Source organism: Phymastichus coffea, unplaced genomic scaffold, assembly GCF_024137745.1.
Source record: "Phymastichus coffea isolate CEN01 unplaced genomic scaffold, Cenicafe_Pcof_1.1 PCOF00063, whole genome shotgun sequence".
NCBI lineage: Eukaryota > Metazoa > Arthropoda > Insecta > Hymenoptera > Eulophidae > Phymastichus > Phymastichus coffea.
Window position 1 is genome coordinate 86527 of NW_026706874.1, and position 25049 is coordinate 111575.

Sequence of the window (25049 nt, forward strand, 5' to 3'; positions counted from 1 at the left end):
GAAGTTTTCCTGGTTTGACTCTACAGCGCGTAGAGCAAGATACATAATGAAGTTTCCGTTTGGTCTCAAGTCGCTGACCCTTCTGCACCATGTGCGTGTACGAGGCAGCAGACCGTAACGCATACCAATGAGTCTGACTGTTGAGCGAGAATAGGGTCTACGTTTAGCTGAGCAAAAGGAAGGGACAAGTAGAGTTTATATCTGTTCGTTTATTTGCTCAAATTTGGTATATATTTTCTTAAATTCCATGGACTTATAATGTACATATTCTATCGTTCCTTTCCTCAATTCAATTCTTTTGTGAAATGGCTAATTATTATATATAACAAGATTATTATACGTTTTTCTACCTCGACGCAGTATAAATTGTCCAAGTGCGGGCAAGAAAAAATATGATAAATATTTTTTAAAAATTATTAAGTTACTCTGAAGATTAGCGACTGTTGGAGTAGAATCGAGCAACGAAACCAAAAATTACGTTGAATCAGATACGTGAAAATAGACAATTTGTTGATATATAAAAAAAAAGTACTCAATAATTCTTAGCGTAAGAAATTGTCAACTCTTAATCATATACATATATATATATATAATATAACGGTAGATCGATTCTTGCAAGTAGAAAAGTAAGATTCAAAAGATAATCTGGCTACACAATGCCGTAATAGTGAGGCGCTGCTCTGGGGAAGACGCTAGGCAACAATCGGGTCATAGAGAGGGCAGATGGCCATCAGTAGAGGCCGGACGGCATGTCGGTAACCTTGGCCCTGGCGTGTCTGGGCGGTGAGGCGTGTCCGTGTCGGCTTCTCGGCGCGGCGTACTGCTGGCGCGCCGTGTGCGGACTGCTGCCGGAGTACTTGCCGGCGTTGAAGCGGCTCCTGCCGATGCCGAGCACGTCGTGCGACCGGCCGCCGGCGAAGATCCCCGAATGGTCGCGCTGCTGCTGCTGTCGGCCGGGCCTGCTCTCCAGGAAGGAGGTGTACTTGCGCTGCGGCTCGTCCCCGGGCTGCTGGCCGGAGCTCCGCTCGTCGCCGGAGAGTCTTCGGCAGGCTTGGCCGCGGTGTCGGCCGAGCAGCGCGGCGTCGAGGCCCTCGTCGATCCTGTCCAGACTTCGGCTGGTGGCGTCGCTGCCGGCGCGCCTGGGCGTCGAGCCGTCGACGCGGAGCCTGGTCTGGTGGAAGGATTCGGAGCGGTGCAGCCGCGAGTCCTCGATGCTCGGCAGGCTGCGTCGCTCGTCGAAGCTGTTCATGCTCTCGAACTTGCGGATGTGCTCCACCACGCTGCCGCCGCCGCCAGGCTTGACGGCCTGCTGCTCGATGTGGTCCTGGCTCTGGCAGCGGCGCAGGTACTTGCGGCGCTCGGTGCGTCGCTGCACGGTGTTGCCGCACCTGGAGTACTGCCGGGAGCCGAGTGAGTGGCTGTTGCCATCGGGCTGCCGGCAGACGCGCTCGTCGAGGATCGTCTCCGAGATCTCGAAGTCCGCCAGGCTCGCGAGCTGGAAGTCGCCGCTTCTGCGTCCGAAGGGGGCCGCCTCGGCTTGCCGCTGCGCAGCTCTTGGCTGTACGGCCTGCTGCTGGTGGTAGTTGAGCCTGGAGGCGCTGAGCAGCGAGTCGCTGCCGTCGTCATCGTCGTCGTCGAGTAGGAGCAGCAGGTCCTCGTCCTGTTCCGAGTCGTCGGGCGCGCAGCGGTTGGCCAGCTCCTGCTGTAGGAACAGCGGGTTGCCGGCGAGGAGGCAGGGCGGCGCTCGTCTCGGCGGCTGCGGGTGGATGATGGCCGGCACGATAGCCGACTCGCGCTGCTCGTCCGGCTGCGGCCCCGGCACCGCGATCCTCAGGCTGCCGGCGCTCTTCGAGTGTCGGTCCAGGCGCGCGCTTTCTTCCGAGCTGCGCAGGCACTCCCTGGCCTGGCTGGGTCTCTGGCCGGCGGGTGCCGAGGAGCCCGCGGCCGCGCCCTTGCCGAACTGGGAGCGCTTGGCCCTCGGCGGCGCTTGGCCCTGCTGCAGCTGATCCCAGTCGTGCAGCTCCTCCTCGGCGTCCTTCACGATTGTCCGCAGCTCCTCGATCACGTCGTCGATCGTCGTCTCCCGGTCGTTGTCGAGGCTGTGCTCGTTGTCGCCGGGGCTGCCTCGTCGCGCCTGGCCGGCCCGCTCCTCCGGACTGCTCGACCTCTCGGAGAAGCTGATCCCCTCGTCCTCCGCGCTCGACAACACCTTCTTCTCGTTCTGCCGTTAGAGATGGACGATCAGTTTCGACGCGCAGAGTTCGGGGTGCTGGCGCAGGCTCACCGCGCGACTCCGGCCCCCGGAGCGATCGACCGAGCAGGCGGCCGCCTGCTGCTGCCGGCGGCTGTTGTACTCATTGAGCCGCTCGAGCTGGAGCTTGTGCAGCTGCTGCTGCAGCGCGGCGACCTTCTTGCCGAGCAACCGGCAGGTCTCCTCGGCGCGGCGGGCTCGACTTTGCAGGGCCTCCACGTCGACGCAGTGCCTCGACCACCTGCGCACCTCCTCCCGCAGCAGCTCGCTCGCCGGCTCCTCGTCGTCCACGTACTTGAGCCACTCCTGCAGGGCTCGCGGTTCTAGGCCCGCCTCGCAAGCCTCCGCCTGCAATGGACGCGCCAGCGTCAGCCAGCCAGCCAGCAACCGCGGGCCGCGATCGACGACGGCACTCACCTGTATGTAGAGCTTGGTCTGCGTCGTCGGGGCCGTGGACAGGAAGGCGTTCAGGAACGACACGCCGGCGATCCGCAGGGCCAGCGCCGCCTTGGCGGCCAGCAGCGCCCCGGCCAAGAACCTGAACCTGCCGCCCTCGCCGTACCTCAGCCGGAGCGTCGACACCGCCTCGCTGACCGCCGCGTGGCCAGCCTGCGCTTGACACACCTTCGTCAGCAGCTGCAAGGAAGCATGCACTCGTCAACTTCCCGGCACAAGGACGACACCCTCGTCCGCGGAGGCTCGGCCGGTACGCGGCCTCGCGTGGAGGAGGTGCACGCGCCGGTCCGCCCATCGATCGCGCGCCCGCTGAATAATTAAGGCACGCTCGAGGGCTCGCTCGGCGCACCCGTGCGGTCAGTCGACCTCGAGATGGATCGGTCGGAGGACGGACAGAACCGCAAGCTCGTCGTCTCGCTGATCACGCTCGTCGGCCTGCTCGCCTTCGTCTCCTACGCGCTGCACCTGCTCAAGTTCGACAAGCGGCTCTGGAGCGTCTGCAACGTGGCCAGTTTGCTGATCGGCGCGCGGCTCCAAGTACAGCCGACGCGGACCTTCGAGAGGATCGTGTTCGCCGCGGCGCTCCTGCTCTCTCTCGTGTTCTCGGCCAAGACGTGGCTGGAGCTGGTGCACGACTACCGACAGGCCACGGCGCTCGGCGCTCCGGCCGATGACTTCGAGCTCGGCGGCGCCGCGTCGACCGAGGAGCACTGCGCTCGATTAAGGGCGACGCTGGACGCGCTGCGCGACGAATCGCGTCGCCGCGAGCTCGAGACAGCCTTCGCGTCGGAGCAGTTTCTACGCCGCCTCAACCCGGGAGCTTCGTTCGCCTGCGTCCTGCTCGGCGAGCGCGAGATCTTAGCGGCTGTGTTCATGAAGTACGTCGAATCGGGGCTGTTTGAGCACTGGCGCGGCATCGCGTTCAACGCGTGTTCTCGGAGCCAACCGCGGCTGGACGAGCTGCGCGCGATCAAGCGCCGAAACAAACGATTCGTCTTCAAGATGTTCACCGTTGTCGTGACTGTCCAACTCTCGTCCTTGGCTGTTTTCAGCCTCGAACTCGTCGCGCGGCAGTGCAGGCGGAATCACGCCGATGGATCGTCGAGAGCCTCGAGTGACAGCTCGTCGCGTCGAGTGCTCTAAAATCGTGTTTTCCCAGCGCTCGAGTGACGCCTCGAGAGCGCGCGGTCAATATTTGAGCGACTCGTGCGGCGCTCTCGAGACTTTTTACCAGAGCCCGTAATATTCAGGTCGCGCGGAATATTCAACGGTGGAATAAAACGGCAGATTGAATTTGCAAGTTCACGTGGTAAAGACTGCGACTCAGCGCTTGAACGCGCGCCCGGCGATCGCGGTGAATGGATTCGCCACTGAGCTTCACTGCGAATCCAGGTAAGAGGCGGAACACGAAACTCTCGATCTATCTTGATTTTATGCCAACGAGGCGCGATTTCAGCACCTTGCTCTCGAGCTACATTACTGATCAGGCAGTACGAATATACGCGAAGCTTCGAGTGTTCGTTTTTCCTGAACGTGATCCTCGTTTACATTTAGCTGCTGAGGTTCGAGAGCAAGATCTGAACATCGTACAACATGACTGTGCTGCTGATCTACAGTTCTGTAAAAATTCACCAGAGAATCGCTTTCGTCAGCTGGACCATGGCATCCGTCCTGCTCGCGATGCTGATTCTCGAACAGCTCGAGACCTACGTCCGACAGGAGTCTTCTCAGAGCTTCGAGATAATTTGGGAATTGATCGACTTGGGAGTCGTCAAGGTCGCTGGGGTAATCGGAGCTAATAAGAACTTCCCCGCACTTGCGGCAACGCTGCATTCAATTAGGTGTTCGAGCAATCGATGGCGAAAATCGGAACGACAGCTCGGAGGAGAAGGTGAATAACAGGAGCCTCTCGCTGAACGAGTAAAGCTGGATCTTGAGCTACGTAAAGGATCCACTATTGCAGCCCTATTGGACTTTTTTCATTCTCGCCAAGAACTCTCCCTTCGTGAAAGCCTTCGACGAGCTGCTCTTGAGGTTCGCCGAAGCTGGACCGCCGAATCAGTGAGCGACGACGGCGGCCTCGGGGGACATGGTGTGTCTATCTACCACAGGTACTTCAACTCGGTGAAGCAGAGGAGATTCCACAGCGTCAACTCGAGGAAATTTCTGCTCGCGAAAAGAATCATTGCGATCTTCCCGCTGGGACAACTTACCCCGCTTCTCGTATTTTCCTCTGATTGTTAGTCAATTCGGTGCAGACGTAGCAATCCATACGGGCTAATTGTACGTCAGCTTCACTGATAACTGCAATTATTTCTACAGCTTACTCTCGTCGTTCGCGTCTGCGCGCATTAAAATTTCTTGTTACTCTTCGAATGTAAAGACCGACAAAAATCTTTTCTAACGTTGTCATGGATTTGCAATTAAAGGTTGTCAGTTATAATGTCAACCACGAGTGCGATAATTGTTCACGTTTCGTGATCAACGGTTTCTCCGAATGATGAGACGAGTAGACTGTCGTCACGACGTTATCGTCGCTCGATCCTGAACCTCGTAAATATATATTTTCGCGTGTCACAGTTTAACAGCCAAGCGCGATTGAGCTACTTAATATCAAGTCTCTCGAGTACTTTGATGGAAACAACGACAAAGATTTTTATCAGACGGGCACGCACGACGGCTAGGCTTCGATGATCGCGACGCTCGTTTTCACTTTAGAATTGATCATCCGCCGACGCGAGCGATATCCGGAATCGTACAGCGTCGCGTCAGATCGGCTAGCCTTGGGGACAAGGTAAACGAGCTGAGTAATCGTGAAATCGTGTATTTCTAGTGAGGAAATATCCGATCGTACATGACTCGCAGCAGTCGCGTACAATTACTCGCGGACGTGCTCGAGGATCCAGCTCCTGTAGCCAAGCACGTCGACGAAGATCCCGGGCAAGTCGGGCCTGTCGCAGAACCTGGCGTCCGTGGCGAGCAGCCCGAAGACGGCGATGCGGTGGCTGCCGTCGGGCGCCACCTGCACGCCCATGAGCGGGCCGCCGGAGTCGGCGACGCAGGGCCGCTGCTCGACGACGCTCCCGACGCTGGCGTTGCCCGCGCAGACCTGGTCGCGCGCCAGCCGGACGCCCTGCGCGGCGTACAGCTCGGCGCAGCGCGCGGCGTCGACGCGGGCCAGCGGCGCCCACAGCTTCTCGGCGCTGCCCGGCCGGCCGGCCAGCCGGCCCCAGCCACCGACGCGGAACAGCTGGGCCAGGGGCTCGCGCGCGGGCAGGCAGATCGGGCGCAGGAAGTCGGAGAACTCGGGCACGGGCCGCGCGAGCCTGAGCAGGGCGACGTCGTGGGCCCGGCCGGCGGCGGGCTGGTAGCGCTCGTGCGGCACGGCCAGCTCGACGGCGTGGTCGCTGGCCGCGGGCAGGCAGAAGGTGTCGTCGGGGTCGGCCGTCGCGAAGCAGTCCGGCTGCGTGCGGGTGTCGAACTCGCCGAGGCGCACGAGCTCGAGGCTCCAGTTGCCGCCCAGCCCGGCCACGCAGTGCGCGGCCGTGAGCACGTAGCGCCTGGACAGCAGCGCGCCCCCGCAGCCGCCCCTCCGGCCGCGGGCTGTGGGCGTGGCAAAAGAACACGGTGGACCGTCAGACCTGGCGCTGCGCGCTACCTCGGACCGTGCGACACTCACGCGTGCTGTAGACCAGCTGCGCCAGCCACGGGAACTCGTCGAACTCGGTCCGGTTGCTGGTCTGCAGCATCTTGTTGCTCAGGAACAGGCCGCAGCGCTCCTCCAGCTGGACGGCCGCCGGCGCCTCCGGGCTGGCGCCTCCGTCCGACGCGGCGCCGAGGAGCAGCGAGGCCGCGCTCGCGAGCGTCAGCAGCAGCGACAGCCTCATGCTAGCGCGATCGGTGGCGGCGCGGCCAGCCGAGAGGGACGCACGAGCGTGACTGGCGCTGCGGCGGCGCTGAAATTGCCGCCTCTCGGCGGGGCCGGTGTCGCGATCGCGCGCGGCGCGGCGGGCGACGAGAGGGGGGGGGGCGGAGGCGGGCGTCGCGCGGTCCGGTCGAGTGGTACACTCACCTGCAGGGCGAGCACGCGCGAGCGGTTGAGGCTGCTGGTGAGGCAGACGGCCAGGGCGAGCAGGCCGGGCGGCGCCTGGGCGAGGATGCGGGCGGCGTCGGGGCAGCGCTCGGCGCAGGCGGCCAGGCACTCCACGCAGCCCAGCTCGTCCAGCGCGGCCCTGCGCGCCCGCGGCCGCCTCGGGCCCTGGCTCGCTCCCGCCGGCTGGCTCTGCGACAGCTGCACGCCCCGCAGCGTCTCCAGCAGCAGCGAGACGCCCTCCGCTGGCGCCGTGGCGAACTCCTGCACAAAGCTGCGTGGGCACGCGACAAACTTGTAGGAGCTCGGGAGCTTGGCCCTGCCGTTTCTCCGCCGAGAGGCCGACCATTATTTATTTATTTTCGCCGCCCGAGCACATGCATAAAACATCGCTCGGCCGGAGCTTCTTTCACTTCTTATCGGGAATGCAAACGCGCCGCGGACAAGCTAAATTTATGCAGCGAAAGATTCGTCGTCGGAAAGTAGGCTTCGACGAGCAGTAAAAGAAGAATCCTCCGCTCAGCCCGTTGCCGGCCGGCCGAAGAAAGTTTAACGAGTTTGGCGCGCGCGCGCGCAAAAAGGCAGTCACGCGGAAGAAAAAGCAAACGAAGACGAGCGAAACGAGAGCGCACCTGGGGAAGGCGAGTCGCAGATCGGCGCGCAGCTTGTTGAGCAGCTCGCTGACGGAGGTGAACTGCCTGAGCGTCATCTCGCCGGCGTTGTTGCCCGAGGCGTAGCCGGACGAGCTGGAGCTGGCGCACGTGGACGGCAGCGTGCCCTGGCCGTTGTCCGGCTGCTGCTGGCTGCCGCTGAGCGCTCGGCGGCCCCAGCGACGCAAGGCCATCGCGTAGTCCTCGGCGTTGTAGGTGGGCGGCCGCAGTCGCTCCTGCGCTCGATCCGGGAAACACACGGAGCCCGGGGATTTATCGAGGCCCGTGGTGGCCGCGGAGGCTCGGCGCTCGGCCGATCGCGCCGAACGATCTCCGGAGGGAGAATCGGCACTTTCGCTCGAGCGCCGAGCGAGCGAACGACGCGCCTCACCTTGGCCGGGTGCAGAGCTCCTGCTCGCGGCATGCCGCTGACCAGCAGGTCCTGCTCGGCGTTGGGTGCCATGACGTCCGACTCGCCGCTGCTGCAAAGTGCGATCGGCGGGCGAGCCTCGTCAGTAGCGGTACGAGCACTGGCTGACGGGCGTTCGCGCGCCCGTCATCGTCGGCTCCCGCGCTGCCGCGGGAGCAGCGTCGCGGAGGTCAATGCCTCGGCGCGCGCTGCAGCTTGCTCGCCGCGGCCACGTGCTCGCGACGCGCCCACCCGCGCCCCGCGGATCTCGACCGCGAGGCAAGCGACAGCAGCCGCTCGGACGGCCCTCGCTTCGACGGACTCCCCGAGGGGCGCGCGGCCGGAGGTGGGCGTTATTCGCGACCTCGATTCCCTGACGAGTTGTCGATCCGCGCTAATCTGCGACGTAGCGGAGGCCGATCGGGGAGAGGAAGAGAGAGCGCTTTGAGGTCGAGGCTGCGTGTCCGACTTGCTTTCGTCCATTTTTTCCGCGGCTCGTTGAGCGCGCGGCGCGTTTACTTTTCCTCCTCTCTCTATTTCTCTCTCTCTCTCTCTCTCTCTACGTTGCATCGCGCGCGAAATCGAGACGTTCGACGAGTGCCGCGTGCGTGCGAGCGGCGAGGTAAGCGGCGAAAAATGCGGTCTGTCCGGTAGGGAAAAAGCTACCCTAAAGAACCGTTAGCCGCCGCTGCCGCCGCTGCTTCCCTTTTTCGCGCTGTTTGTTTTGCGGCCGAGTCGCGAGAACTGTAAGACGAAGAGTGAGAGAGAGAGAGAGAGAGACACGGATGCGAAGCGAGAAAAGAGGGAGACGCTTACAGTTACACGCGCATCGGTCGCTCGCGGAAGCGACGTCTCTCCCGCTCGTCCGAACGAGTGCGCATATGTACATCTGCTCGCGGAGACGAGCGCTCGATTACGCTGCACCGGCGTGACGCGACATAATTGTCGCAGGGAACGCGCGCGTCGTCGTCGTCGTCGTCGCCGTCGTCGCTTCTCACGGCGCGAGCGCGCGAGGCTTCCAAAGGAGCAACCGAACGTGGGAAGCACCTTGCCGTGGCGCTGCGCGTTCGCGTTAATGGGCGCCGAGCGATAACGCTTCGATTCGCTGGAAGCCGCGGCTGCCCGGCGCCGATCCGAAGACCGTCCCCGGGGACCGCGACGAGGCGGCCTCGCGCCTCTCCTGGCTACGCGGCGAACCGGGAGCCGACAACCGACGCAGATTTCTCGCGCTCGTTCACGGTGACTCGTGGAAAACAAGCAAAGCGAAGCCTCGTCGTTGCGCGTCGCGTGTCTCATTCGACGCGCCGTTTCCATGCAATTTCTCTTCGGTGCGATCGACCGGCTCTTCTTTTCCCTACCACGTACTTGCGTATCCGGCGATTCCGGCAGGCCTCGGCCGCGCGTCGGACGCGGCTCTCGGACGCGCTGCTCTTCGAGAAACGTTCGTCGCTCGGGCGTCCACTTCGACGAGAGCTTGCCCGACTCGAGCGATCGGCGTGTGCGAAAAAGTTTCGACTGTCGTCTGGTCCGCCCGCGAATCGCGGGCGCTGCGCGATCGCAGAGACGACTGACTCGGCACGGCCTCGCGCTCCCACATCGATCCGCCCGCGATAAACAGATTCGATACGAGCAATAACGATCCGAGGCGCGCGCGAACGGGCGTCGCGAGTGAAACTCGCGGTTGGAAAGCGCGCTCGCGGACTGCGGCGTTTTTCCTCTCGTTCTAATTGGAGATCGGCCAGTGAAATCCGATTCGGTTTTCCGCGCGGCGCTACTTTCGCGCTCCGGTTTATTAATGCCAAACAAAGGCAAAAAAGACGTCGAAGCGCGACGACGCGGGGCGCGCGACCTCGCGAACGTTCTCAAGAATATGACGAGTCCCACGCGATTTCATGAGCACGGGAAGCGCGAGCCCGCGGTGAAACTCATCGCACGCAGCAAGGGGGCAGGAACAAGGAACTGCGCGGGAGGGGGGGGGGCTGGCAAGCACGCGCGTTATCGATACGTTTCTTCGCAATCGAGCGCCGATTAGCGCAGCGATCCGCGGACGTGTGGGAGCCGGCACACGAGTGAAATCGGCGTCCGCGGGAACAATGCGGGGCGCTCTTTCTCTGCTGCGCCTCGTCGATGCGCGCGCCTGTCATTAGCGCGACGTCGCGCTTCGCTTTCGCGCGCGATCGGGTTTGTCGACCTCCCTTAATCGGGCGGACGCGCGCTACGCACCGGCTGTGCTGGGTTCCGAGAGCCCGCACGAGTCGCGATCGATATTTCGCGGTGAGGAGTTCAATGAGTGTCGCATACCTGGGCGATTTTTCGTGGCGCGCGGAACTCTCCCGCCAAGTCGAGCAGACAGAGAGACAGAGACAGAGAGAGAGAGAGAGATAGAGAGACGAAGGGGTGAGGTCAGCCGTTGCCCATCCCGTCGACAGCCACCAGCCGAAACGAGCGACAGCACGGACGGAGCGTTGGCAGGTTGCACCGCTGGCGCGCCGGCCGCGCGACTGAGGCTCGCGTACGGTATTCTCGCGGCTCGACACCTGCTGCCTCTCTCTCTCTCTCTCTCTCTCTCTCTCTCTCTCTCTCTCTCTCTCTTTCTCCGCCGCTCGCGCGTAATGCGATGCGTCAGCCGAGATCGAGCGCACTCGACTATGCGTCTCCCGCGGCGAGGGGCGGCCGCCTCGTCCCCCTCGAGTGAATGCGCGATGCCTTCCGGCGTAGACCGGCACCGCGGGCTCGTCATCCCTTCGTGCGCTTCGACGCGCGATCGCCGAGGAAACGCGGAAGGGCAATGGCACTTGCGCGATATACCGTTGCTTCGGGGTTATTCCGACGGACCTTGCCCTTGTCGGCGTGCAGCGCCGAACGCGCTCGAGGTCGCGCGCCGTTGCTCGACGTTCGCCCGAGAGGCACCGGTCGCTAGAGCGCGCGAGTGCATCGAACTGGAGAGCGCCGATCAATTAACTGCGCGTCCGCGGTGACTTCGCCTTGCGTCAGCGGCACTCCGGACGCGACGTACCTGTCGAGGTCGAGCTGCCGATGGTAAGCGCAACCGCTGCACCTGGAGGCGCTCGACAGGTCGGTAGCGCAGTCGTCGGTATCGTCGCCGCCTTTCTCGCCGCCGACCAGAAAAGCCGCTCTCCACGAGCGTCTGATAAAGTAGAGCAGGCACGGCGACCTGCCGCCGCTACCTGCTCCTCCCTGCTGCTGTGGTTGCGCTCGCGCGTTGCCCATCTTTCGCTGCGAGCACTGCTGCTGCTGCTGCTGCTGCTGCTACTGGTGCTGCTTCGGCTTGCCCGGCTCGTCTGAAATCAATGCTGCGTTTCAGGCGACCCCCCTTCGCTTTCTCTCTCTCTCTTTTCGAAGAAACGCTGTTCGGTCGCACTGGCTTCCGCGGAATTTCGCAGTTGAATTTGGGGTGCGAAACACGCCGCTCGGGCGTACGTGTCGCGCGCCGAGAGCTGCGCTACAGTTGCAAGAGCCGCGGAGCGAGAGCAAATCGAATTTCGCGCGACGGGCCAACGCGCGCGCCGCCGTCCTGCTGAAGAGAGCCTGGGAAAAATTAACGGTTCGCGCTTGGGAGTCGGCTTTTCGCCTCCGCGCGCTCGCTTTTTCGGGATTACCGTTTGAAATTCTCCTCGTTTGCCTCTGTCGTGCGCAAATGTTCGTCCGGCTGGTATGGCCCCGAGCCGAACGTCCGCTGTGCGCTCGTTAAGATCGGTGGTCGTGGAGATTGTCGAAATTGCTGACGCCGTGCTTTCACTGGCGCGCGCACGGCCGTTTCGCGCAACGACCGCGCGACGAGTGCAGCGCGAAAACGACACCGAGCTCCGCGATACACGCGACTGCGCCTATCGCGACGAGCGACCCGTGCGCGTGCCCGTATACTCTTACCGATGCGAAACTCGCGCGGAATCTCGCGGAAAGACGATCTCCTCGTAGACGAGCGAGACGGTCTCCGATCTCGGCGCCGCGTCCGTCGAGTCCGAACGGCCCGCGATCGAGCCGCGCGCAGGAAGCGCGATAACGGCCGGCCGCCGCGGGCGAGCGGAACGCACGTGGAGCGCGAGCGCGAGATGTCGGGCGCTCGGCCGAGCGGAAACGATCCGGCCGCGCGGCGCGATAATTAGCGGGCCCCGCTAACTCTCTTCTCTCTCGCCGCGGACTGATTTATTATTGTGCAATTACCTGCATTCTACGTGGCGCTCCGTGCGGAAGCTCGCGCTCGCTCGCCCATTCCAATTGGAGCGTCGCGCGGGCGCGCGCGGCTTTCTTTTCGCTCGCGTGTGGCGCGAAGGCGCTGGCGAACGTTCGCTGACGCCTCGCGTCGTCCGCTCATCCTCGGCCTCGCGAGAGTCTTGCCGCGCCGTGACAATGGCTCGCTGGCTACTGGCCCACTTTCCCGCTCGCACCACCACCCCGCCGCGAGGTTTTTCCTTTTTTCCTCTCCGGCGCGCGCTCTCTCTCTCTCTCTCTCTCTCTCTCTCTCTCTCTCTCTCTCTCTCTCTCTCTCTCTCGCTCTCGAGAGCACGACTAACTGCACGAGCGCACTCGTCCCGGCACTGCGAGCGTCGCCCGCGAGTTCTCGGCGCGGACTGCGCGCGCGAGCGCTGCTCGCCGCCTTACGCGCCGCCGCGGCCCCGAGCTACCCCCTATTCGCTCATCCGGAGCGCGCGTTAGGTCCGCGCCACGCGATCCGTACGGGACCGCCGGTTTTTCCTCCGCGCGGACCGCTGGCGGCACGCTCGACGACACTCGAACTCGAAAACCGAACGCGACGCTGGAAATCGGCCGTCGGTCCCGTGATCTGCCTCCTCGTCGAGAGCGGAAATCCGTCGGTCGCGTGGACCGACGACCACGTAGAAGCGAGCGCCGGAAACCAGAAGGCGTCGCAAGGTAGACGAAAGGGGGAGGCGCGTCGTCGACGACGTTAGCTGGCGAGACCGGCGCGATCATCGGCGCGGGGACGGCGCGCGAAAGTAAAAGCGCGGAGACGACGCCGGCCTATATATTCGCTCTCGCGGGCCTGACCCGCGACCGCCGCTCAGCTTCTGGCACGGGCCGCGGGCAACCGGTTTGCCGCCCGAGGCGCGAAAGGCCAATTGCCAAGTCCCGGGAACGGGGTTTATGGCGTTTCTCAGCCGAGCCGCGCGGACGAGCATTCAAGATCGCGCTTCGGCGCTGCTGCTGCTGCTGTCGCCGACCGACGGGGGCGTGCGCCAAGTGCGCTGCCGCGCGATCAGTGGAAAATTGATACACGCGCTCGCGGGAATACAGTTATCCGACTGAGCTCGCCTGGGTCACTACACTGCAGGAGTCGACTAATTCCATCGTGTCCCAGTTCGTCGACTCCGCGTCGTGCGTTCATCTGTCGGTCGTCCCTATTTTTTTTTGCTTTTCTTTCGCCCAGTGTTCCGTTGGCTCGATCCAACTGACTGGATCACAATGAGCACAACTCGGTACTCAGGTACACGATTGCCACCTATTGCACAGGTTCGTTCATAAAAGGAAAACAAAAGGCGAGCCTAAATACTTTGGCGATAGCAAAGCTTCCAGGAATCAATCGGGAATATTCAAATGTTGGAACATTTCATTCAGCAGCACTCTCGCGCGATAAATGCTCTAAGCAACGTTTGCGCGCGATCTCCTTAGCATCGCATGCACTGAATAAGCAAACGACTGTATTCGGTCGGTCCAATTCCCCCGCTGCCCGCTGAGAATCTTATCGTCGACCCATCGTTTTCCAAGGGGTCCAATACTGTAACTATTTTGTCAAATGTTTCATCCACAATTATTATCCCTTTCGATAAGATCGTTTCAACGGACATAATTTTCGTTAAAATATAGATAATTATTATTTTTACAAGCGTGGAAAAGTAGAATCACGAACTACGATACACGCGGCTAAGTTTTTGTAAATTGGCATAAGCGTCATAATAACCGAACAAATTTAGTTCCCATAAGCTTTCCTAATTGTTCATGGATATTTTTAGTTGTTTATAATTTAAATAGCATGAAAAGTGCATGGCTTTCTTTTCCCACGGGTTTTAAACGTATAAATTTTAAATATAAGTGCATTGTATATCTACAAATTACGGGCGATTTCTTTCATTAATGTATATTATATTATCATCGAGATAGAAATATGCGCGCCTTAATTGGCTTCGGGTGACTTTATTTGTCCTTATTTTAAATGTAATAGACCGCTTTTCAATATTCAACTTTCGTTAGCTTCTACTTTCAATCTGCATTTCTTGCTATACTGATAATTATTAAGAGTTTTCTATATCAACAACAATTATTTGTCGATATTTTAGCTTAGAGCGTAATCTCTCGATGTGGCGGGGACCCTACCCGCAGTCGACCTCTTGTCGACCTGCGTTCCAAGAAGCTCAATCAAGTTGTATGTGAACAAGTAACCGTGTCAATCAATAATGTTTTCACGACGGAATATAATGTGATGGGTAACGGAGCGCAACAAAAGACCCGTAGCCAGAAGGGCAACCGAGCATAATCCTATAGAGGCCCCGCTGGGTGGTCAGAACCAACATGACCAGTACGAATATTCCAACAAAGACCTGGAAAGCAAAATGCGAAAATTAGGTGATAATGTCACCAAACAGACTACATATGTACAATGTTTCAAACCAAAATAGCCATGTTTATTTTATACGTTGAAACAACACTGTGCCGCATAAGAGATTATAAGCTATATCTTATAACTGACCTGTCAATTTACATTACAAAAATTATTGTAGCATAAATGTTTTGAATGATAGAACATTTAAACTATCGCTAAATAGTAGTTATTCAAGCCAACAACAGATATTAGCAACGGTCCCACAAGCCTCTATTTTGTGCCCTATAATTTTATTTTTCTATTACATAAATGATATTTCAAAATATGAAAAAATCACATTAATTCTCATTACAAGTAACACTGCATTAATATATCACAATCACAGCATGAGCATGTGCCTATACCTATAAACTATTTAATTTGTTGCATTGTACCTATAAATATTTTATTTTGTACACACCAACGTGAATTAAAATGTATGGGTAAAGATTCTCAAAAGTAAAAATATAAACGTCAGTATTTGTTGACTTTACCAACGAGAATCTTCCAATCAAAGTTCAATATGAAAACCGAAATACAGTGTTGGAAAATGCATCAATTCCGCCATAACGAGGGCCATTAAAAAGAGACATCTGGTGATGGCACGGCAAAGCTCAGATTTGCATCGAAACAAAAATTAGAAAGTGACCTGGGGGCGCCTCGGACGCACATGCGATTCCACCTTCTTACATTTTTAATATAATTATAATAATCAAAGCTGGTTTTTATTGGTAAGATCAATCCAATAACTATCCTCTAACTATCCTTCAACACTTTATCTATCTATCATCATCCCCTTCTTTTTCTACTTTTTATTTTTCTTAATTAATTTTTTTTTGGATAAGAACCTAACCTCAATAACTCATCTCGTGGGGCGGCCAGCTCTGGCCCCCCCAGCACCCGTCCCCGAGATGAGTATAAACGACGAAAAAAACCAATTAAATAACAGCTACCTAACAGATGTTGAAATGTTACCTCAACCAGAGCAAACTAGAAACAAAAGACTCCTAAATGAAAATAATATAACACTGCCTGAAAAACTCCCCAAAAGAAACCATAATACTGAAACTAATTTACAATTTAATCAAGGATCACAACAATCTAAACTAGGAGAAATTCAGCCCCCACAATCACAAAGAATAGAATTCCCCAAAATTGAAGAATATCCATACGACATACCTCCCCCATACAAAATAATTGTACAACCCGCTGAACTCGATAACAAAATTAACCTAAATCAAACAATCATAACCCCAATTCAAATTGCTAAACATATCACCCCGCTATTCCCTAATGGCTCAATCGACGAATACATCAGAACAGGTAGAAATAAAATAGCGATAATTACACACAACCGCAAAGTTGCCAACTCAATTCTCAAACTCGAATACTTCAAAAAAAACAACCTAATCGCCTTTATACCAAGCTCATTTATTTACAAAAAATGTGTAATTAAACAAATCCCAACAAATATCACAGAACAAGAAATCATCAACAACCTAGAGTTAGTATCACCAATATCTACTTTACCGATAATCAATGTGAGAAGATTCAATAGAAAAGTGACTGAAAATGACACAGTAAAATACCTACCAACTACTACTATCCTAGTTACCTACAAAGGACAAATAACTACCCAACATGCCTTTCTCTATAGAGTCAGATACAGAACTGAACAATACATACCAACAGTCAAACTATGCACCAAATGCTACAGACATGGCCATGTCAAATCGTCATGTAATTCAAAACAACAAAAATGCATATACTGCGGAGAAACAACACACAATTATCAAGAGTGCCCCAAAATAAACGACGTGACAAAAAAATGTTTAAATTGTGAAGAAAATCACCTACCAACAGATAAAAACTGCAAAGTCAAAAAAATAGAACAAGACATCCTAACCACTGCAACCAAAAGAAACATTTCAATAAAAGAGGCAAAATTAATACATAATCAATACAATAACAATTCCAAAAGATTCAGATTCTCAGACCACCCTGAAATGAACGAAGCTCCAACCCCCCAAGAACTCTATGTACAAAATACAAACACAAAAAAAAATAATCTAACTCCGAAAAAAACGATATTACATTCTCCGAAAAAAACTTACTCTAACATCCTACAAAACAAAAACACACAGGATGACCTTAGAAAAAAACACAACGAACTCCTCATTTCCCCTAACGGCAACTACAACTTAAACCCAAATTTTACAGCATTCAATGATCATCCAATCTCCCCAACTCCCCCACTCGAACCCTCAACTACATCACAAATTTCCATGTACGAAGACACCTATCTATTTAAAAATCAATATGCTATTTCACACGATTTTATAATACAATATCTAAATTCAGACCAAAATTTTCATAATTTATTAAATGAAAACATCGAAACTACATATAATCAAACAGATACAGAATCACAATTACAAAATTAAAATAATTACTAAAAATAAAAACCAACAATTTACTCTCCTAACTCCCAACAAATTACACTTCAACATCCTATCAACACAATTAATATATATATTTATTATCTTAACAAACAATGCTAAACACTAAACAAGAAGTACACCAACTTAAAATACTTCAATGGAATTGTCGAAGTATTTGTAATAAATTATATCTTCTAAAAAATATTATCAACTCTTATGACATTATCCTGCTCTCAGAAACCTGGCTAAATGATAAATCCTATATCAACATCCCTAACTATCATATTATAAGAAAAGACCGAACAACAGGAGAACATGGAGGAGTAGCAATTCTAATAAAAACAAACCTCCTTTTTCAAGAAGAAACAAATATCTATTATAACGAAAAAACACTAGAAACCGTCGCTGTATCTATCCCCCTATCCATAAATAATACAAATAAAGAAAACTCTATACTAATAATATCAACTTATAGAATCCCATCTACCCAAACTACAATAGATACCTGGTCACAATTTTTAAGCTCAACCTCTAACTATAAACACACCCTTATCGGCGGGGATTTAAATGCCCACCACTTTACCTGGGGTGCAAACAAAACTTGTAAATCAGGAGAAAATCTCATCGATGCACTTATCGACTCAGACTTATCCATAATCAATGACGGCTCTCATACTTACTTCAATAATCAAGAAGAACAATTCTTCTCATCTCCTATAGATATCACAATAATCTCAACCAACATTCTCAACTCTACAACGTGGAAAACTTACCCAGACCGCATGAATAGTGACCACCTCCCAATAGAAACCACTATCTCCATAACCCACGAAAGACCTCCCACCAACATTACACATAAAATAAACTACAAAAATATCAATTGGAGTCATTACTCAACTTATATAGACAAATTTATAGAAAACAACTCAGAAACAATAAAAGAATATAATGAAGAACAAAAATACAATCTACTAACCAACCTCATCACTTCAACAATAAAACTATACAAAAACAACAAAAATAAAAAACATACCAATAACAACTACAACATCAATCTAGAATATAACACCTCAAACATCAATTCAATAAACAACTTATCAGATTATAAAGAACCATCAATTACAAAAAAATTTAAATCCCAAACACCCAAAGCTCCATGGTGGGACCACAACTGCTCAAAATTAACAAATGAAAGAAGAAAAGAAACCAAAAACTTCCTTAAAAACCCCACGTATGAAAACCTCAAACTACTAACAAAAACAGAAACACGTACTAAAAATCAACTTAGAGACATCAAAAGACGAAAATTCCAAGAATTTGCTGAAAAAAAGATCTCGATAGACACGAATATAAAAGAACTATGGAACACTATAAACAAATTCAAAAACATCAACAACAATAACAACATAAAATATCCAAACAACGACACCGAAGTAATAAATAATGCAAAAAAATTCATTAAAGAATTCTCCTCATCCCCAAACACATTCCCTTCTCACCCACCAACATATAATCATATAGAACAACACACAAATGAACAAAAAGATCTTGACTCTCCTTTCAATATAGACGAACTAAATTTATCCTTGAAAGCAACCAAAGAAGACTCCACACCTGGCCTTGACCAAATAGACTACAAAATGTTAAAAAACACCCCACTATCTTTTAAAACGTTACTTCTATCTTCACTAAATCATTACTTTGAAAATGGTATTTTTCATGATACCTGGAAAAACTTTTTAATAATGCTAATACCTAAAAAATCCAAAAATAAATTTCGCCCAATATCATTAGCCTCATGCATACTGAAATTAACAGAAAGATTAATCAACACAAGATTACATCACTACATTGAAAAAAATAATCTTTTAACAGAATCTCAATACGGCTTCAGAAAAAGTAAATCTTGTCAACATGCATTAACCCACCTAATTACTGATATTCATTTAGCAAACAACAACAATCAAAACACCTTTTGTACTTTTATTGACATAAAATCAGCTTTTGATAATGTCTGTCCTAATATACTCGACAAAATCTTACTTAAATTAAAAATCCCCAAAAAAACCAGATGCTTCATCTACAATCTAATTACCAATAGATCTCTTCTCTTCAAAATCGGCAATAATCTGTTTGGACCACATTCCAAAAGTATAGGAGTTCCTCAAGGGTCTGTATTAAGCCCCCTGCTATATAATCTATATGTAAATGAACTCTCACAAATCATACCCCCCAACGTAAAATTAATCCAATACGCAGATGACACTATTATATATACTTCTGTTCCAGATATTAAACAATCAATAAACATATTAGAAAACACTCTTGAACTCATAATCAACTTCTTTCAACAACTAAAACTAACTCTTTCAGCTGATAAAACAATATTTATTATCTTCACAAAAGCTCCCTTTTCTGCTATTAAAAATTACTCTCTACTAATAAATAACACTCCCATATACCCATCAAAAAAAGTCAAATACTTAGGACTATATATTGACTACAATCTTCATTGGAATGATCACGCAAACTACATAATAGGAAAAAGTTTAAAACTACTAAACATAATTAAAGTACTTAGAGGAACATGGTGGGGCAGCCACCCACAAATATTACTAAGAATTTACTCAGCTATTATTAGAAGCACCATAGAATACAGCCTATACCTAACACACATAAATAACTCAACTCTTCTTAAGAAAATACAAAAAATTCAAAACAGTGGAATAAGACTATCACTAGGATGTAGAATTTCTACACCAATAAATGTCCTACATGCCGAATCCAAAATTTTCTACATCAAAGAAAGACTTCAACATCTAGCTGATAAATTCATACTAAAACTAATATCATCTCAAAACTCACCAATCTTAATCAATCTAAAAAATTTAGACCACGATCTAAAACAAAAAGACAAATTTAAAATACAAAAAACTTTTATCCCAATAGAAACATGGAGAAATATAACAAATTTAACAGCTAATAAAATTACAACCCATGCACACCCTATCCCCTTCGATTATAACTATCACGCTACCATAAAAAAAAATCTCATTGATACAATCTCTGGAAAAAATATAAAATCCTCAAACAACCCTCCGCAAGAATTCAACAAATTATTTAATACCGAAATAAATTCTAATCTAACTTTTTTCACTGATGCCTCTAAAATTAAAACCTCTTCATTCTCTGGCCTTGCCATCTATAGCCCAACAACAAATTTAAAGCTTCAATATAAAACCTCACTTCCAGCTTCTATCTTTACACTCGAAGCACTAGCAATCTTCCTAACTATACATGAAATTAAAAAAATAAAACCAAATAAAACATATATCTTCTCTGACTCCCTCAGCGTCTTATTAGCCATCTCCAACTACTCACCCATTAAATCAAAAAACACATCACATATAATTCTTGATATCAAATCCCTCCTACATGAATGTGAACTTTTAAGTATTCAAATAATACTTATCTGGATACCATCTCATACTAATATCCCCTACAACGATACAGTAGATTTATTAGCAAAAGAAGCCATCCAAAAAGGAACAAATCTAATCACCCAGCTTCACTATACAGACTTTCTAGAACAAATAAATCACAACCATAAAAAATCACATAATGAATTTATTACAAACCAAAGCCAACAAAAAGGCTCCCATTACTTTAAATACTACTTTCAAAAAGAAAATCCTAGACCATGGTTCTCCAAAATAAACTATCCAAGAAGACATTTAACAACAATTATAAGAATCCGATCTAATCATTATAATCTAGCTGCCAGCTTACATAGGAAAAATATGACCAATTCCCCTTCGTGCCCATGCGGATATACCTCACAAGACGCAAATCATATTGTATGGGACTGCCCCAATTACCACCTACAAAGATACACATTAAAAATTAAATTAAAAAAATACTATGAAAAGAAGAAAAAACAACCCCCAACATCCATCGAGGAAATATTAACAAACCCAAATGAAATAACATCCAAATTTATAACAGACTTTTTAAAACAATGCAACTTATTTATATAACTCTACCTTCCCTAAAATCATTTTATATACCAAACTTAACTCTACATCCACACTACTATACCACAAAATCAAAATACCTATTTTACCGACAACTAAAATCAACTTTTACTATACCCTACCTACACATATACTTTATAAAATATTTTCATACACCCTCCCTACTCTTCTTCTCCTACCCTTTTTACCAATAAAAACTTTAAAATTCTTTTAAATTTCAAATTTTTCTCTCAAATTTGAATTGTGGCGCATCGGAGTCCCTAGGTACCCACAGCCATTAAAACGAAACGAAACGAAACGAAACGAAACAAAAATTAAGATACAAAAACCAAACACGAGTTCATCGAGTAATATTTTTCCGCTAATCTTTTAATTTTTCATTTAAACTTTAATTTTAATGTTTATCGTCGATAAGACCGACCAGGACTGATAGGTAGTTTCTAAGTTTATATTCACTGCCACGGTCTATATACTGTGGAGTATCAGTGGATTCCAAAACGAAGGTTAGCAAGTTTGATATTTTTCTTTTCACCCCGAACAAAGAAAATAATTAATAAACATTCTTGTCGAGGTAGTGACATGTTCGATTACATCGTAATAGTCGTGAATGCATTATCATCAATTTGATTGCATTTTACTGAATTACACTTGTAGGCAAAAATGCGCAGTTTCAACGAAAAAGAATTTGCGAAAAGTTTGATCTATTACAAATTTATTTACGATCATACGAACATAGATAATGTAGACTGTATTAAAAAGGACTCAGAATTTTCACAATCTTTGAGAAAGAAAGGCAATGAAATGTATGGTAAGCGTAACTATGATAACGAATACGAAGAAGTTCATGAATACTACTCAAGAAGCATTGCTTTTGCTCCAATTGATTCGGATGACCTTGCACTTGCTTATGGCAACAGATCAGCTTTGTTACACCGGATTGGAAAGCACGAAGAAAGCATTTTAGATATAGATAGAGCATTAGAAATAAACAAATCAGATATTGCTGTAATAGTCAAGTTGTTATGTCGTAAAGTTGAATGTTTAGCTGCATTAGGTTCATCTGAAAGTCAAAAAGTTTATGATAAAGTTAAATATTTGTTACCTGAGATCCTACAAAGGAACCAGAATGAAAAAAGTACTCTTGAAAACATGAGGAAAGCAGAAATTGCTCTTCAAAACTTGTGTCAAGTCCCTAATGTGAAAAACAAAGAAACAGAAGAGCACATGTTTGTTCTACAGAAAAAAGAATTACAAAATTCATTTGATTCAGTTGCCCTACAGTTTGATGAAAAGCTTGATAAGCATCTAATTGCCACAAGAGACATAAAGCCAGGAGAAATAATTTTTGTGGAAAAGCCATACATAGGGTGCTTAAATACCAATAAGGGTCACATTTACTGTGGACATTGTTTCACTAAAACATGGGCGAGTATACCTTGTGATTTTTGTCATTGGTGCATGTTTTGTTCCAAAAAATGCAAAGAGGTAGCTTGGAAGAATTATCATGTTGCAGAGTGCTCAGTTATTTCCTATTTAATCGATATTAAAGGCACTGTTACTTATAGTCAACAACTGAGTTTACGAATTCTGATGACAGAAGTTATAAAGTCAGGCAATCTTTTTAAATTTATAAAAGCTGTAGAATCTGCAGATAATCATACTGGTAAGAAACTGTACCTTTTTTGTAATTATTAAATATTTTTATAATGATTTTTTAACCTATTTTTTCAGATAAACTTTTACAAAAGAATGCTTGTATTAGTAATGAATTTAAAAGGTTTTATAGTTTTTGCGATAAAGCCTTTGAAAGAGTTTTGAGAAAATATGTTGATGAAGTATTTTATATATTAAGTATCTTATGTAAATATACAAATTTCTTTGGAGAACACATGAATTATATAAATATCGTGGACTTACGACATTACGAAGAGGTTTTGTCCATTGGAGCTGTTCTTCTTAAACTTTGCAGTAGAACCAACTTTCATTTTACTGATGTAAGTTTAAGACTTATAAATTTACATTAAGAAAAAATGTGACAATTTTTTCGTGTATGATATTTTTAATATTTCAGTTGCATGATTCAAATCCAACTGGCAGATGTTCTAATGGCTGCATAAACTGTACTGGTCTGCATTGCAGCAAAGGCGCTAGTGTTCATTCATTATCTTTTCTAGTAAATTATAGCTGTTATCCTAATGTCAAGAAATGTATTACAGAAGACTATAAAGCAATTATTTTCTCCTTGTTACCTATTAAAAAGAATACTCCAGTATGATTTATAAAATATTTTTAAAAAAATATTAAGTTTCATGTTCTGATACTCAACTGTTTTTTTTTTAGTTATTAATGGCATATCAACAGCCATTTTTTAAAGTTGACAAGTCCAGAAGACAAAATTATCTTTTTCATGATCTAAGCTATTCATGTGATTGTGAGGCATGTAAATTTGACTGGCCTACCATTCAAGAGCTATGGAAAATGCCAAAAGTAAGTGGTTTACTTTTTAACAGAAGGATTTTATTTGGAAAAATACTAACTATGTATTAACTTAATGTACTAATAATTTTCTGGTTTTAGGACAATCCCAAACTTTACATGAAATATTATAATAAATTAGAATCAGACTTATACAATAAGTTTGACAAACTTGTGAGGCCTATATTAATAGACTGTCAAAAAGCCCAGTATAATCAAGCAACAGTGAAAAAACTTTCAAATGCCATTGAACAAGCTGCCTTGTGCCTCCAGCAGCCATCTGTTGTTATATGTGAATTGATGATTTGCCTTCAATTAACGTTTCAAAAGCTTTATTTGAAATCATGATTCCACTTGTGATATTTTCATTTACATTTAGATACATTTTTATTTGTATAGCCTTCAGGCTTATTAACTAGTATTTACTTGTTATGAGGATGACAGAAAATTTAAATTTCAGCAAATTTCATCGATATTTTTCATTTTACAGTTAATCACTTTTTTTTATATTGTAACAGAGTAATGATCTTCATTATTGTTGAAAACTAATTATTGAGCAAAAATAACGAAAACTATAGTACGCAATTTAGTTATCATCAATACTTGTTCAATATTTATTTTTCATTAATTATTGAAGTCATTTACTCTCAACAATAACCTAAATAATAATTTTACTCTATATTGTTTTATAAAAATTCAAAACTTATTAAGTATAATGGTTTCTACGAATTCATAGATTAGGCTATACTTCGTATCCTCTCAAGATAAGTTGACGTTGACTGTTCTTGTATTCGGTTATTTAAGTCTTTTATATTACACTTTTTTTAATAAACTTGCAGAAATATCCTGCGTTACTTTTCATTTGATTAAATATTATTTGAATTATTTGTTCATTGATAATTGTAGTAAAATTGCGAATAGAAAATTATTCCTTTGAACTTTGCGCGCTTTTCTGGTACTAGTTTCATATATCATATATGTATATGCATATATATACATGTATAAATATATTTATATGTATATATACATATACATGTATATATGTACGTATATATATATCTAAATTGTGTGAGTGTATATGTGTATATGCATATATATATATATGTATATACATATAAAAAAACAATCATCATATAATACAAATAATTTAAACAATCCGCTTAGGGCGACGGAGGAAGTTAATACTGTAATTAATTTAAGCCGCTTCTCCTAAGCTGCCCTAAGCTCCCTAAGTCCGGCTAAGTCAACGCGCATGCATGATTTAAAAATTAAACAACATACACACACACATACGTACATATATACTGCACCCAGCTTAAGCAAGCTAGACTTGCTATCAGAAGCGGGTGCCGGAACACTGCAGCAACTGCTGCCAGCTCGACGGCGTCCTCCCTACTGGCTGCCATGAGGACCGTCGCTCCTTATATATCTCCGCCGGTGTGGTGTTGTCTACTTCTCGAGCCGCTTAGGGAGCTTAGGGCAGCTTAGGAGAAGCGGATTATATTAATTACACTATTAACTTCCTCCGTCGCCCTAAGCGGATTGTTTAAATTATTTGTATTATATGATTGTTTTTTTATATGTATATACATATATATATATGTATATACACATATACACTCACACA

At 48.5% G+C, this 25049-nt stretch overlaps 2 protein-coding genes across 9 annotated transcripts; one reads left to right on the forward strand and one right to left on the reverse strand.

The window, feature by feature from the left end:
* Window positions 1-209: 209 nt before the first annotated feature.
* Window positions 210-24863, reverse strand: LOC131667231 (uncharacterized). Of its 6 annotated transcripts, XM_058940522.1 has the most exons (10): window positions 24720-24863; window positions 23274-23416; window positions 22865-23196; window positions 10873-11158; window positions 7839-7929; window positions 7430-7683; window positions 6780-7071; window positions 2669-2887; window positions 2285-2599; window positions 210-2221 (listed from the first exon to the last, which is right to left on the reverse strand). In XM_058940522.1, the coding sequence occupies exons 4-10, from the start codon at window positions 11085-11087 to the stop codon at window positions 731-733; spliced, it is 2877 nt and encodes a 958-aa protein (XP_058796505.1). In that variant the 5' UTR covers window positions 11088-11158; window positions 22865-23196; window positions 23274-23416; window positions 24720-24863; the 3' UTR covers window positions 210-730. The 6 variants fall into 6 exon arrangements, with proteins under 6 accessions (XP_058796505.1, XP_058796510.1, XP_058796506.1 ...); XM_058940527.1 differs by lacking the exons at window positions 7430-7683; window positions 7839-7929; XM_058940523.1 differs by lacking the exons at window positions 22865-23196; window positions 23274-23416 and having other exon boundaries at window positions 24720-24827.
* On the forward strand, window positions 21223-24324 carry LOC131667233 (SET and MYND domain-containing protein 4-like). 3 transcript variants are annotated; one of them, XM_058940529.1, is made up of 6 exons: window positions 21223-21518; window positions 21602-22610; window positions 22679-22941; window positions 23019-23216; window positions 23288-23434; window positions 23525-24324. In XM_058940529.1, the coding sequence occupies exons 2-6, from the start codon at window positions 21608-21610 to the stop codon at window positions 23768-23770; spliced, it is 1857 nt and encodes a 618-aa protein (XP_058796512.1). In that variant the 5' UTR covers window positions 21223-21518; window positions 21602-21607; the 3' UTR covers window positions 23771-24324. The 3 variants fall into 3 exon arrangements, with proteins under 3 accessions (XP_058796512.1, XP_058796513.1, XP_058796514.1); XM_058940530.1 differs by having other exon boundaries at window positions 21223-21450; window positions 21523-22610; window positions 23525-24323; XM_058940531.1 differs by having other exon boundaries at window positions 21223-21450; window positions 23525-24323.
* Window positions 24864-25049: the final 186 nt, after the last annotated feature.

Excerpts from the sequence above, each read along its gene's own strand:
- LOC131667231 (XM_058940522.1), bottom strand. The coding sequence starts at position 11,087 with ATGGGCAACGCGCGAGCGCAACCACAGCAGCAGGGAGGAGCAGGTAGC. Across the intron at positions 7,930-10,872 it reads CGGCAGCTCGACCTCGACAG|CAGCGGCGAGTCGGACGTCA; the intron begins GTACGTCGCGTC and ends CGCACTTTGCAG. Across the intron at positions 2,222-2,284 it reads CCGGGGGCCGGAGTCGCGCG|AACGAGAAGAAGGTGTTGTC; the intron begins GTGAGCCTGCGC and ends CTCTAACGGCAG.
- LOC131667233 (XM_058940529.1), top strand. The coding sequence starts at position 21,608 with ATGCGCAGTTTCAACGAAAAAGAATTTGCGAAAAGTTTGATCTATTAC. Across the intron at positions 22,611-22,678 it reads ATCTGCAGATAATCATACTG|ATAAACTTTTACAAAAGAAT; the intron begins GTAAGAAACTGT and ends CTATTTTTTCAG. Across the intron at positions 23,435-23,524 it reads AGCTATGGAAAATGCCAAAA|GACAATCCCAAACTTTACAT; the intron begins GTAAGTGGTTTA and ends TTCTGGTTTTAG.